The sequence below is a fragment of the Callorhinus ursinus genome, unplaced genomic scaffold (genome assembly GCF_003265705.2).
Source record: "Callorhinus ursinus isolate GAN/ISIS: 27379988/994484 unplaced genomic scaffold, GSC_fseal_2.0 scaffold43, whole genome shotgun sequence".
Taxonomy (NCBI): Eukaryota; Metazoa; Chordata; class Mammalia; order Carnivora; family Otariidae; genus Callorhinus; species Callorhinus ursinus.
In genome coordinates this window covers 1,656,628-1,668,951 of record NW_027397105.1, presented here as the reverse complement: position 1 = coordinate 1,668,951, position 12,324 = coordinate 1,656,628, and the positions used below count along the sequence as shown (strand labels likewise).

Here is a 12,324-nt window from a genome sequence, read left to right as displayed (position 1 = left end):
AAAAAACCTGTTTCCTTTGGAGACGAAGAGTGTCCAGGGCACTTGTCATTCACACGTCTGAAGCCCCACCTGCCCCCACCCAAGTTGGATCACTCACCCACAAAAGCTCACCAGCCTGGGGTGCCCCCTCTCACCCTGCGGTGCTGCCCGCCAGGCCACTGCAAGCACTAGGACCAGCTCAAAACCCACAGGTTTCCCTGGAGCGGCCCCTGCCGAGGTGTGTCTGCCCCGGGCCGCCTAGGAGCCAACGTGGGCACCTGCCCGCACCCACGGCCTCCCGCCCTGCCCAGGCCAGCGGCCCCGTGGGTGTGGGCCGGACGGCGTGGGCCATTGTGGTGGGTTCTGCTCAGCGCCGAGCTGTCCCAGGCAGGTGTCCGGCTCGCATACCAGAACCTGCTTCTCCCCTGCTCCCCTAGACTGCCATTTCCTCTCACTGCACTGAGTGGGCTGTCTCTCCTGTGGTGTCTCCAGCCCAAATCAAGGCTGGGGGCACAGAAAATGGGAGAGAAAGCTGAGCCACCCCGGGCTGAGAACCCCCTTCTCCAGGTGACCCAGGCCTCAAAGCCCGACTGCACCTGCCCTGCTTGGAAGTCTCCCCTGGAGAGAGGACAAATCTGGAGCCTGACCATTAAGGGCTTCTACGCACTCACCCGGCTGACGTCTTACAACGGGTTCTCCATGCCCCATGGTCCGCTGCTGCAAGCTCTGAGATCACCTGCCCCTCTCTCCCCCCCATCCTGGGTTTCCCCTCGGAGGCTTCGCTCTCCTGTCGGGCAGGTGTGCTGCCCCATCCATCTGACCGCCACCAGCATGGCTCTCTCCTCCAGGCAGGGCCAGGGCCTCCACATTACCCTGCAGCGGTCCACTGCTCCACTCCCGCCCCCACCTGCCCCTGGGCCATCTCTCCCTGTGGACCTGGAACCTCTTAAGGACACGGCCCAGGCTCCACCGTGGCCCAGGCCAGGAAGCGCCAGGAGTGAATAAGAGGAAGGCAGAGGTGGGAGGGCCCAGCCGGGGTGCCGGGCTGCCGAGCTCCTCCTCTCCTCCTCCTGAGGAGACTCTGCCAAGGGAACAGTCCCCACCTACTGCCTGCCTGTCCCTGGCCAGGCTCACAAGACTTCGGGCCTCACGCTGCCCAGCCCTCCTTCCAGTTGACCTTCCTGTGCCCTCTGACGCCCCAAGAGATGTTTGGAGACACATCACTCTCCGCAGGGTGGGGCTCGGATCAAGTCTCCGGCCAATGTCCCCGTCCCCCCCCCCGTTTTAAGCCTCCCGGCTCTGGGCACCTGCCCCCACGGCTCAGCCTTCCCGTCTCAGACTGTCCCCTTTTCTGCCCAAGTCACCAGGCTGCGGAGGCTTTTCCTGGGGATTCCGAGAGATGACTCACGCCCCTGACGTTCTTGGGCAAGTGGCTGGGAAGCAACACGCGGGGTGTGCATGTCAGTTTTCCTTACCTGTCGGTTGCTGCCACCGCACCCAGACAGACTGATGTAGCGTTTGCATAAAACGGGCAAGCGCCTTTTCTTTAACACCTTTTCTTTAAAACTCCAGTTCCTGTGTTCCCGGGACCTCTGCTTCCTTGTCCAGCTGCCTCCCCTCCCGCCCCTGCAACTGTACAGATCTGGGGGTGCTGTCATCAATCCAATTTATTGATCAGGTCCTCAGTGAGGTGGAAGGTCACGTCCTCCTGCGGCAGGCCTTTTGGCCATCCTGACAGCTTCTGCCATCTCCTGTGCCCTCAGCCCTGCCTTGGGTTACCCACTGAGAAGGGGGACCTTCCACTGTCCTACATGCCCGAAACTAACACCCCGGAGGAGGCCGGAGAGCTTCAGGCAGTTTCCCAGCCACTGCCCCCACCCCCCAGCCGAGACACAGCCGAGGGCAGAGAGATCGTGAGGATCAGAACAAGGAGGGCAAGGTGGCGCAGGGGCAGGACAGACCAGAGTCCTTTACCGCAGAGGAGGGAACCACACCGTGGAGGGGAAATAAATAGAAGGGCCCAGGGCAGCAGAGTCCAGGCCCCCGGGGGCACACTGACTGTGGGAGCAACGGGTAAGGGGGAGCCCTGGCACCCTGGCCCCGGGCCCCTCGCCTGCCTCAGCCACTGAGAAAGAGACGCTTGTAAGCCTTGTTCATCTGCTCCAAGAAGATGAAGGTGAGGACGGTGTGGGGGCCCAGGCGGGCATAGTACGGTGTGAAGCCCTTCCACAAGCTGAAGAAGCCCTCGTAGCGGACAACCTTCACCAGCACATCCTAAACAGGAGGCAGGGCGCCAGGGTAGGACCTGGCTTCCAGGGCCATGTCCAGCTTCCCCACCGCCCTCCCTGCACTCCCAGAGCATCCCCTCCTCCAGCCCCACTTCCTCACCAGCCCGTTCTTGTATTCCGGCTTCCCGTCAACCATCCTCATGTTCTGAATCCTGCAGGAGAGGAGGCAGGGGCGTGAGAGACACAAAGCGGGCCCTCCCACACGTCCCTGGGCCCCAGCCCGCACGCTCACCGCGTCTTGACGATGTCCACCGGCATGGAGGCAGCGGTGGTGACCAGGCCGCTGATCATGCTGGCGCAGAAGTGGCACAGGATGTTGTCAGAGAAGTAGCCTGGGGGAGGCGAAGCAGAGACGGCGGTCAGCGCGGAGTTGGCCCGGGCCCGGCCGGGGGTCCCCGTTCCGGGGCTCACCTGAGTCCAGTAAGAACTGCTTGGATTGGGAGTAGGAGGCGAGCTGGGCCGCGTTGACAACGACAGCGCGAGCCATGGTGGGGATGCAGCCCTGTGGGGGGGGTGCTGTCAGGGACGGCCACGACCCGCCCCTACAAGCCCCCAAGGTCTCCAGCCCCTTCACTCACCCTCCACAGTGTGGGGACCCCTTCCTCCCGGGCGATTCGAATCAGGGCATTAAACACGTTTTTGTAGCCACGGCGCTGGTCAGGGGGAAGCCTGGTGGGAAGGCGGGGAGAGGCCAAGCTCAGGATAGACCACTCTGCCCCACAGGAGCAAAGAAAGGGGGGCCAGAACACGGACGTTAATGCTCTGCTCCAGACCAGGGATAAGTAGTCCTCGGATTCTAGATCCCAGGGAACAGAGCTGGGGCAGGCTCAGACCTGGAACTCACCGGCCATCGGCGGTCATGCGGATAAGAACCACCTCAGCTGGCGTTCCCACAAAGGCCCCAGTCGCACCTGCAGTCATGCCAATCAGGGCCTTCAGCAGAAAGCCAGGGGGTGTACCGTCAGCCCCGGTCAGGCGCTCAAACAGCACCGTGTAGATGCCAAGGCGGGTGGTGGTGTAGGTGGCCTGGCGCAGCAGGCCAGCCGACAGCCTGGGGAGCGAAGGAGTCTGTGCATCAGGCCAGGGTCTGGAGCTGCCAACCCATCCCCGACCCCCACCCCCGCACCGCATCCAGTGGCTGCAGTACCCGGTGTAAATGCCCCTCAGCCCTTCTGCCCTCAGGATGCTGGTGAGGGCATGGAAGCTGGTTTTGTACTCTCGCGTCTTGGCTCCTTCCCCACTCAGCTGCATCCGGTTCTTCACCAGATCCAGCGGCTGCACAAACACTGTAGCTCCCATCCTGGAAGAAGACAGAAGCAGAATCCAGGGTCGAGTGTCCCTTGACTACCTATCAGTGCCCACTGGAACCTGGCAACGAGGGGTCACAAAGTGCCAGGCCTGCCCCATGATTAATTAAGTGTTCAAGCCAGCACCTGGCTGGCTCAGTCGATAGAGCATGCAACTCCTGATCTCAGGACTGTGAGTTCAAGCCCCACCTTGGGAGTAGAGATTGCTTAAAAAAAAAAAAAAAAAAAGAATGTACAATTAAGTGTTCAGGAGGCTAGTGGCTAACGTGTGTAAGTGTCCGCCTGGGCCAAGAGCCATGGGTCTTAAAAGTCCAGTGGTCCCGCGGGGGGCCGTGCAACGAAAGTGCTCCATGCAGCTCCCAGGGGGTCAAGCAGTGATCCAGAACTGCCTGCAGTCCACCCCAGAGAGAGGTGGGCATTCGTGACCTGGGACTTCACGCAGCCCGACAGGAGCCATACAAGGACCTGGAACCCTACACGACCCGGGAGAGCTGAGCAACGGGCCTGCACGCAGCCCAGCAGGGGCCCCGCAATGGGTGAAAAGGTCCTGGCAGCCCATCAAGGACCTCGGCAATACGCCTGGGACCGCGCTGACCCCGTGCCGGCTCGGTTCCCTGCACCCGTCCCTTCCTCCTCCCTTCCCAACCCTGGGGCCTGAGCTTACCCGGCCAGGCCTCCAAACAGGAACTTGACGGACTTCGGGGACGTGCGGGGCTTCGCGTCCATCCCGCCGGCCCCGGGACTCGCCGTGGCCGCCATCGCCGCTCGGTGGCCCTCGGCTCCGGGTCCTGTGCGCGCGCGGCCCCACTCGCGCCCAAGGTGACACCGCGCGCGCAACAGGGCCGAGGGCGCGCGCGCACGCCCCTCCGGCTCTCGCGGCCAGCCCCAGCTGGAAGCCGGCGCAGACGCAGGCGCGCGGCGCAAAGGCGGCCGGGAGGAAGGCGGAGCCGGAGGCGGGGCTCCGCGTGGGGGTGCGGGAAGGGGTGTGGCTGGCTGAGGAAGCCATAGCTTAGACGCACTTTTCGCCGAATTGGACTCGCGGGAAAATGAAGAGGGTGTCAGGAGATCTCGCGAGACGGAGTGAGCCGGGGGCTGGGGGGAAATGGGGGCCGGTTCTCTCGCGATAGGCGCAGCAAGCCTTCGGCGGGTGGGAGGGAAAGTGTGGGGAGGGCTCTCGCGAGACCTGAAGGTCCCGCAGCCGCGGCGGCGGTCAGAGAGAGGGAAGAGGTTTGCAAATCGGGCAGCTCCAAGATCCCGGGCACGAGAGGGGGAACGGCCGGATCGTTTTCTGGGGCTTCGGCGCTCGCTGCATCTGCACAGGCACGCCCTCCGCCTCTAAGCTTTCTTTGAACGGGCCTTTTAGGACCGGAAGTCCTTCCTCTTGAGCGCCCAATGCTGGAGGCGGCTTGCCTTTCCTTCCCGGAAGCCCCTTCCCCGCAGTGAGGAAGACAGCTCACCTGCCCGGAAGTCCCGCCTCCCCGAACGCCCCCACCCTCCCAGAAGTTTTCTGTCACCTGTGCTTGCCTCGGTCCCCGCTCCCGGTTTTGTCCCTGTACCCGAGAAGGATACATTTAGTGCGTCTCTGCCCGCTCCACTAACCGGGCGGGGTGCCCCGCTCCCGGACTCGGGGTTCCTCCCCCGCGCCCCCATGTAGCTGGGAAGTGGGGCCTGGGGGTGGTTGGACCCCTGGGGGCCTGGAGGAGGGGCGGAGAGGGCGCAGAACCCCGCTTCTGCTCCTGCTGCCGGGACGTGGCCTCCTCGGCCTCTCGCCGCCCGCGGCCATGCACCCCGCGGCCTTCCCGCTTCCCGTGGTGGTGGCCGCCGTGCTGTGGGGAGCGTCCCCCGCGCGGGGGCTCATCCGAGCGGTGAGTCGAGGGGCGGGCGGGGGAAGGGCGCGGGAGGGCGGGGCTGCCGGCGCCGGGGGACACGGGCTCTCTCGTCCGCAGACCTCGGACCACAATACCAGCATGGACTTCGCAGACCTGCCCGCGCTCTTTGGAGCCGCCCTGAGCCAGGAGGGGCTGCAGGTGCCTTCCTTTTTTGTCCCCTCTCCTGGGGGGGGGGGGGGGGGGGGGGTTGAGGAGCCTCGCCCCTTGCGTGAAGCTGGAGGCAGGTTAGGAACCACGCGCGGGAGCACGTGGAGGGCGGGATTCGGAATCCGGAGGGAGAAGACGTAAGGTCTCCTGCTGGCACAACTCGGGGCCCTCTGGAGCGGCGCTGGAAGGAGACTGCGGGGCGAAGGGCCGCTTACCAGCGGGGTCTTACGACGTCGCGCGAGTTAATTCGCTCTCTGCAGCTGAGTTTGCTTTCCGGGACCATGGGACCATGGGACGAGAGGAGTCTCCTCAGGGTTATTGCCAGAGTCAGGTTACATAAGCAGTTTTGGAGGGCTTCGTCGCGAAGACTGCCGTCTGGCAGGCGCTCAGTGGGCCGTGGGTGTCAGCGTAGCTGTTCGTTAGGTGGGGGGCTGGGTCATTGAACGTGGTGAACGGTAATGTAAGTGTGGGGATTTTCAAGGTCTTATTGGCTTTAGTCAACAGTTCATGAATCGGGAAGCATCCCATGTAGCAGATAGAAAGGAGCTTCGAAGAGCTGTACGGAAATGAGAAACTTTGGTAGGCACGAGGTGGCAGGACAAGTAAGTTATGCTAGCGGCTAGAGCGATGGTGGCAAGATCGGCTCTCTTCAGGGGCGGGCAGGGGTCTGTGGGGCAGGTGACCTCGCGAGGTCTGACCGGCTAATTCCGGATGGACTGGTTTACAGTCCCGTTCCTGGGGGAGGCTGGAGCTAATTCAGTTAGGGGGTAAGTCTTGGTTTGGTGCTCTGGGGCTTAGCACCAGTGACCCCATTTGGGGCCTCTTGCCATTTTCTCAACAGCGGGGAGTACGTTTTGTGGCGGTGTGCTGGAGTGCTGGAGATGGGGATGGGACACGAGCTTGAGAGGGAGTGACACGGCTGGGCGGAGAGTTAGTTGGTTTATGATCTGGGAAACCGGAAGGCAGGAGAATTTGAATTAGCTTGGAGTGTGGGGTGTAGGCTTATCTGGGACAGGGAGAGGGATGATGGGAGGTCTGGCCAAGGGTGGTGGTTCGATGTCCTCGCCTCTTCAGGAGGTGGACTTCTGACTGGGGTGGGATGCTCAGGGGTGAGGAAGCGAGGGGCAGAGTGTGTGCAGCATGGGGCCGCCAGTATGCTTGGTGGGACCCTGTGGGGAGCAGAACCTAAGGAGGTGAAATCCAACTGTTGTTTGCTTCTCTTCCCCAGGGCTTCCTTGTGGAGGCTCACCCGGCCAATGCCTGCAGCCCCATTGCCCCTCCACCCCCAGCCCGGGTCAACGGGTCAGTCTTTATTGCACTGCTTCGAAGATTCGACTGCAACTTTGACCTCAAGGTTGCTGAATGTGGAGTGGGGGCTGGGAAGCTGAGGGTGACAAAAGGCACCCGGAACGAAGGGAGGCAAGGGCCACGATGGCCCCTTATCCCCTGCCTTGTCCCCCTAGGTCCTAAATGCTCAGAAGGCAGGGTATGGCGCAGCTGTGGTCCACAACGTGAACTCCAACGAGCTTCTGAACATGGTGTGGAACAGCGGTAAGGTTGGGGCACCTGGACAAGCTGGGTTTCGGTAGAGTTCAGACAGACCGGGGCGGGCGGGCGGTGGCTGAGACCTTGGGGAAAACAGGTTAGTCCTTGGGGTGGGATGGAGCAAAAGCCAAGTGCCAGGGTTAACGAGGGAGCGGAGTGGAGGGTTGGGTCTGCAGCGTCATGCACTGCTCCCTGCAGAGGAAATCCAGCAGCAGATCTGGATCCCGTCTGTGTTTATTGGGGAGAGGAGCTCCGAGTACCTGCGTGCCCTCTTTGTCTACGAGAAGGGGTAGGACACGTCCCTCCTTCCCACTCTGCCTTCAGTCCTTCCATGCCAGCCTGGAGCCCACGCCTCCGTGCCCTGGCCATGCAGCCTTAGGTCCTTCTCACTCTGCCTCGAGACTTTCCTCCCACCTCCTTCCCTGTCCGTGGGCCTCGTCCAGCACCAGTTACTCCGTCCCTTTGTCTCTCCCGTTCCTCTGATTCTGGTCTTCCTTTTCCCAGGGCTCGGGTGCTTCTGGTCCCAGACAATAGCTTCCCTCTGGGGTATTACCTCATCCCCTTCACGGGCATCGTGGGCCTGCTGGTTCTGGCCATGGGAGCAGTGATGGTGAGTAGCTCAGGGAGGGTGATGGGAAGAGCTGGAGTCTTTCAAGCCAGACTGGGTCCGTGCGTGGGAGGTTGGAGGGTCGGGGGGCCGGGGGGGTCGTACTGGATTTGCCCGGCTTTGTTCCCTAACTCGGATCCGACCGCGCCCCCTTTCGCCAGGTAGTCCGTTGTGTCCAGCACCGGAAGCGGCTCCAGCGGAATCGACTGACCAAAGAACAACTAAAACAGATTCCTACACATGACTATCAGAAGGGTGAGGGGCCTGGGGAGAGACGGGGGCCTTTCCCACAGCTCACCTGGTGCTGCGGAAGTGGCGCTCAGGAGACAAGGGGCAGAGATGGCGGGTGTCAGCCTGGGATGCCAGCTTTCCTTCTCTTTACCCTTACGCACGACGGTGCGGTCGGGACAGGAAGTGGGGGGCAGAAAGCACAGATGGTTGAACCCAAGAGCTGAGGGCAGAGAGGGAGGACTGAGCTTGCCCCCAAGGGTGGTAAAAGAGCAGAGAGGTGGAAGGAGTCGGGAGGAGTTGGTGTGGGAAGGAAGAAACAGGTAAGGGGGGGTTGGGTCTCTAGGCCCTGGGGCCTCCAGTGCCCATTTAAGGCTACGGCAGAAGCCCTGCCCCCCACTTCCGCCCCTCGCGCTGTCTCCTCACGCTTACACCTCCCCGCCAGAAACCCACTTCCCTCCTGACCCCAGATTCTTCATGTCCTCCTCTGGCCTCACCCTGCCCGTTGCCAGTGCTTCTCCTGGCTCCGCAAAGCCAGGGAGGGTAAGTGGCAGGGCTCGGCTCCACGGCTCCCAGAGCCCCTGGGGGCCTTGGGCCAGGGCGGCTCGGTGCAAGGCCTGTCTTCCTGCGCCAGGAGACCAGTATGACGTGTGTGCCATCTGCCTGGACGAGTATGAGGATGGGGACAAGCTGCGGGTGCTGCCCTGTGCTCACGGTGAGGCCCTCCCCTCCTGGCCCCCGTCCCCAGCCTCCCCGCCCCTGCGGGCGCCCGGTGCCTCACCTCCTGCCTCTCGCAGCCTACCACAGCCGCTGCGTGGACCCCTGGCTCACCCAGACCCGGAAGACCTGTCCCATCTGCAAGCAGCCTGTCCACCGGGGTCCGGGGGAGGACGAAGCTCAGGGGCAAGAGGGTGATGACGACGGGGGTCCAGGGGACCAGCCTGCCACAGAGCGGACCCCTCTTCTGGGCTCCAGTCCCACGCTTCCCACCTCCTTTGGCTCCCTGGCTCCAACCCCTCTTGTCCTCCCGGGGTCTCCAACGGACCCCCCACCGTCACCCCCCTCCCCTTCGGCTGCGCTCCTGGTCTGATGGTCCCTTCCCCCCCCCCGCGCCCCCCAGTCTTGTGTGTGGAGGGATGGGGGACATTGCTGCCCCCGGGGTCTCCCTTCCTCCATCCCTCTTGAGGGGGCTGGGGGCGGAAAGGGACTGGGTCCTCACCTACTGGGTTAATAAAATTGTTTTTGCGAACTAAGGAAGGGTGAGGTCATTCTCACAGAGGTGAACTCCTTACCCTTTTGGAGAACTGACCCCCTTTTTTTTTTTGCCATAAAGGGGCAGGGGAGTGCTGGGGGAGAATCACCTGTAGCCATGGGGACAAACCCGGCAGGCGTTCACTGTGACTCAGAGGGGGGAGCCCCACCCACACAGCCATGACTCACCCGGCCCTGCCTTGCCCGCAGGCCTGGGCCCATTCTCTGGTCTGAAAGACTCTTCCATTATCTACCAACTCCGCGAGCACCTGAGGACCTAGGGCTGGGAATGCCACTGGGGGAGGGCTGGGCCGCCGGGCCAGGTGGGCCTCAGGCAGGTGCTTACCCCAAGGCAGGACTGCGGAAGCTCCAATTCCGAGACTCTGTACTGCCCTCAACCCTCTTCTAACCCAAGGCTAACATAAGGGGGCTGGTGTCGGGGACCGTCCTTCCTGACGCCCAGGCCAAACCACACAGCACCTTGTTAGTAGAATCTTTTTTATTCAGAAAAACAAAAAAAAACAAAAAACCCCCCAAAAAAAGTTTTCCAACCACACACAGGAGGGGTTTGGGTAGGGGGAGGTGTCTGTCCATCCAGCCCCAGCCCCCAGCCCATGTGGTTTTGGCAGCAATAACGGGTGTGGGGTAATGGCCCAAAAAATAAAAATGGTGTTATGTGTGTGTCTGGGAAGGAGAGGGGTGCAAAAGCCGTGGGGAGTGGTGGGGAGGGACGGACGAGGTCAGTACTGGGAACGCCGCAGGTGGGAGGCCATTTCATAGCATTTCTTGTTGATTATACCACCGTGGACACCTTCTTTGCCCATCAGCAGGACTAGCGCTGGAGGAGAGAGAGAGCAGGCTAGGACCCAGGTGTCACAATTCCCCCTACCAGCTGTTGAGCAGCTGTCCAGCCCCGGGGGGGGGAAACCCCCCCCCCCTCCCCCCCCCCCCCCCCCCCACACAGGCAGGCTGTCAGTCACTCTGAAACAATAGGGCTTTTCAAGAGGGGGAAATCAAGCTTCCAGCTGGAGGGGGCTATGCTAAAATTCAGGGCCCAAAGGCTGGCAGACCGGTGACTGGGATTCAGGCTAGAAATAACCCTGGTGGAGCCTGCCATGTTTTAACAAAAGAGTTCAAAACACAGCTCAGTGCCAACTTCTGACCACCCATCTACCTCTCCCAAGAAAAATAGGGTTTCCCCTCTGAAAAGGCTCAGGGGCAGGAAGGAACTTAAGAGGTAATACAGTTCATCTTTATGTTACAAGAGAAGGAACTGAGAACTGCAGGAACTATCCAGAGTCCCAGCGTTCAGCAGGCTGGTGTGAGCCCCTTCGTACCGGGGAACCAGGCAGAAAAAGAACCCCGAAGACTAATGGGAGGTACACGAGGGGTCTCGGAGCTGGAGAGAAGGTGCAGAGTCGGAAACTCACTCTTGGCAGTCATGGTGACAGCGATGTTGAAGGTGGGGGCTCCCCCGGTGCTCTTGGTACGAAGATCCATGGTAAATTCCCCATCGTGCAGCAGTGAGTCCCGGATAACAGAACATTTCTGGCCCCCAAGTGTCAGCCCGTTCACGAAAAAAGTTGACCGGTCTTTGCCAACCAGGACACCAACCTCAGCTGGCTGGAAAGGGAAGGGAGAGCAGCCATCCGAGTCAGCACACCGAGGTTCCCGCCCGCTTCAAGGACCCACCTGCCCTCCACACCTCCCCCCAGAAGGGGTGTAGGTCCTGCGCTTCGGCACATCTATGGGATCTGAGAAGCTTGCTGAAAGCCTGGGCACAAGATCACGGTCCTCCAACCGAGAAAATGGTCGTAGAAAGAGACTACACGTTCCTCGGGACACTTCGGTCTCATTTATTAGTTAAAGCAAACCCAAGAAATAAAGGGAGCCAAAAGCCAGGGAGGAGAGTGGCGTGGCCTGGAATGGGGAGCCTTTGGATGCACACCACTCTCCTTCAGGAAAAGCAGAAGCGAAGAGGGGAAGGGAGGGGGCGGGCGAAGCAGGAGAAGCAACTTTGCCCTTATTTGGTCAAAGGTTCTGCAGGAGTTGTTAGGGGCCCGGACGCCTGGGTCTCCGAGTGACTTCGGGTCCAAGTCCAGGTAGCTGTGCCCCGAGAGGATGAAGCGGATCCCCGGGGGCTTTCCGGGGAAGTTGGCAAACTTGGGAAGGGGGCGCGGGGCCAGAGCCGGCCACCCAGCTCTCAGGTCCAGCCACCCCAGGGAACCTCTCTCCCCCTCCCCCGAACACCCCAAACCCCCACATCCGGTCCCCTCCCGCCCGGAAATCCCCTTCCCCCCCTCCCGAACTTCCGCTCCCCCTCCCCACTTCCGGGCAGTGCGGACCGGGGAGGTGGTGATGGGGACAGCGGCGGTCATCCCTCATGCCTTCACTCGCGCTGCCCTGCAACTTCTCACAAAGTTCCCCCGCTCCGGGCCCCGCCGGATGGCGGGAAGGGAGGGCGAGGGGACTTCCGGGACGGGCCTCCCAGGAATGCGGGGCGCACGGCGTGCCGACCCGGGGGGGGGGGGGGGCGTGGGGCGGCCTCGCCCTCTCTAACGGAGCCGGGAGGGCGGGGGACCCCGGCCGGCCGAGGCTGCCTCCCGCAGCCGGGAGCAGGAACAATGGTGGCGGGGCGCGAGCCGGCCGCCGGAAGCGGGGCCGGGGGTCCCCCCGCGCCCGCCGGGTGTCCGTGCCCGGCCGAGCCCGCCGCGCGTGCCCGCCCCGCCCTGGACGAGGCGGAAGTGGGCCTCCGCACCGGGCGGCGCGCCCCTCCCCGCCCTGTGCCCCGGATGTAACGCCCCGTCGCGGGGAGCGGGGCGGCGGGAGGGCTGGGCGCCGCCGCCCCGGGGCGCGGGGTCTCGGGCGCAGCGGGGGGCCCGCTCACGTGCGGCCGCCATCCGCGCCGCCTCCAGGGGCGAGGACCCGGTCGCGGCCCCTCGCCGCCCTCCCCGGACCGCGCCCGCCCCCACCCGAGTCCCTCCCTCTCCGCGTCCGCGCCGGCCGGTGCCCCGGGGCGCGCGGGCCTCGCACTACCGTGATGTTGACGAAGGTTTTCCCGGGGACGGCGGCCCAGACGGAGG

The 12,324-nt window shown here is 63.0% G+C and overlaps 3 protein-coding genes across 9 annotated transcripts; 1 reads left to right on the top strand and 2 right to left on the bottom strand.

The window, feature by feature from the left end:
• Nucleotides 1-1,628: 1,628 nt before the first annotated feature.
• SLC25A11 (solute carrier family 25 member 11) lies at nucleotides 1,629-4,483 on the bottom strand. The gene is made up of 8 exons (XM_025864440.2): nucleotides 4,239-4,483; nucleotides 3,415-3,567; nucleotides 3,112-3,318; nucleotides 2,846-2,936; nucleotides 2,679-2,769; nucleotides 2,500-2,599; nucleotides 2,368-2,419; nucleotides 1,629-2,253 (listed from the first exon to the last, which is right to left on the bottom strand). Exons 1-8 carry the CDS (start codon nucleotides 4,331-4,333, stop codon nucleotides 2,098-2,100), a joined length of 945 nt encoding a protein of 314 aa, XP_025720225.1. The 5' UTR covers nucleotides 4,334-4,483; the 3' UTR covers nucleotides 1,629-2,097.
• A 44-nt stretch (nucleotides 4,484-4,527) lies between these two features.
• Nucleotides 4,528-9,243, top strand: RNF167 (ring finger protein 167). Of its 7 annotated transcripts, none has more exons than XM_025864434.2 (10): nucleotides 4,528-4,654; nucleotides 4,938-5,439; nucleotides 5,521-5,601; nucleotides 6,839-6,964; nucleotides 7,074-7,161; nucleotides 7,354-7,444; nucleotides 7,660-7,765; nucleotides 7,924-8,017; nucleotides 8,436-8,705; nucleotides 8,788-9,243. In XM_025864434.2, exons 2-10 carry the CDS (start codon nucleotides 5,356-5,358, stop codon nucleotides 9,078-9,080), a joined length of 1,233 nt encoding a protein of 410 aa, XP_025720219.1. In that variant the 5' UTR covers nucleotides 4,528-4,654; nucleotides 4,938-5,355; the 3' UTR covers nucleotides 9,081-9,243. The 7 variants fall into 7 exon arrangements, with proteins under 7 accessions (XP_025720219.1, XP_073737672.1, XP_073737673.1 ...); XM_025864438.2 differs by having other exon boundaries at nucleotides 4,529-4,654; nucleotides 8,625-8,705; XM_073881570.1 differs by lacking the exon at nucleotides 4,528-4,654 and adding an exon at nucleotides 4,674-4,801.
• A 479-nt stretch (nucleotides 9,244-9,722) lies between these two features.
• PFN1 (profilin 1) lies at nucleotides 9,723-12,322 on the bottom strand (the record flags this gene model as incomplete). The annotated part of the gene is made up of 3 exons (XM_025863898.1): nucleotides 9,723-10,079; nucleotides 10,672-10,864; nucleotides 12,278-12,322. Coding segments are annotated over 3 exons (336 nt in total), but the record flags the coding sequence as incomplete, so codon positions are not given.
• Nucleotides 12,323-12,324: the final 2 nt, after the last annotated feature.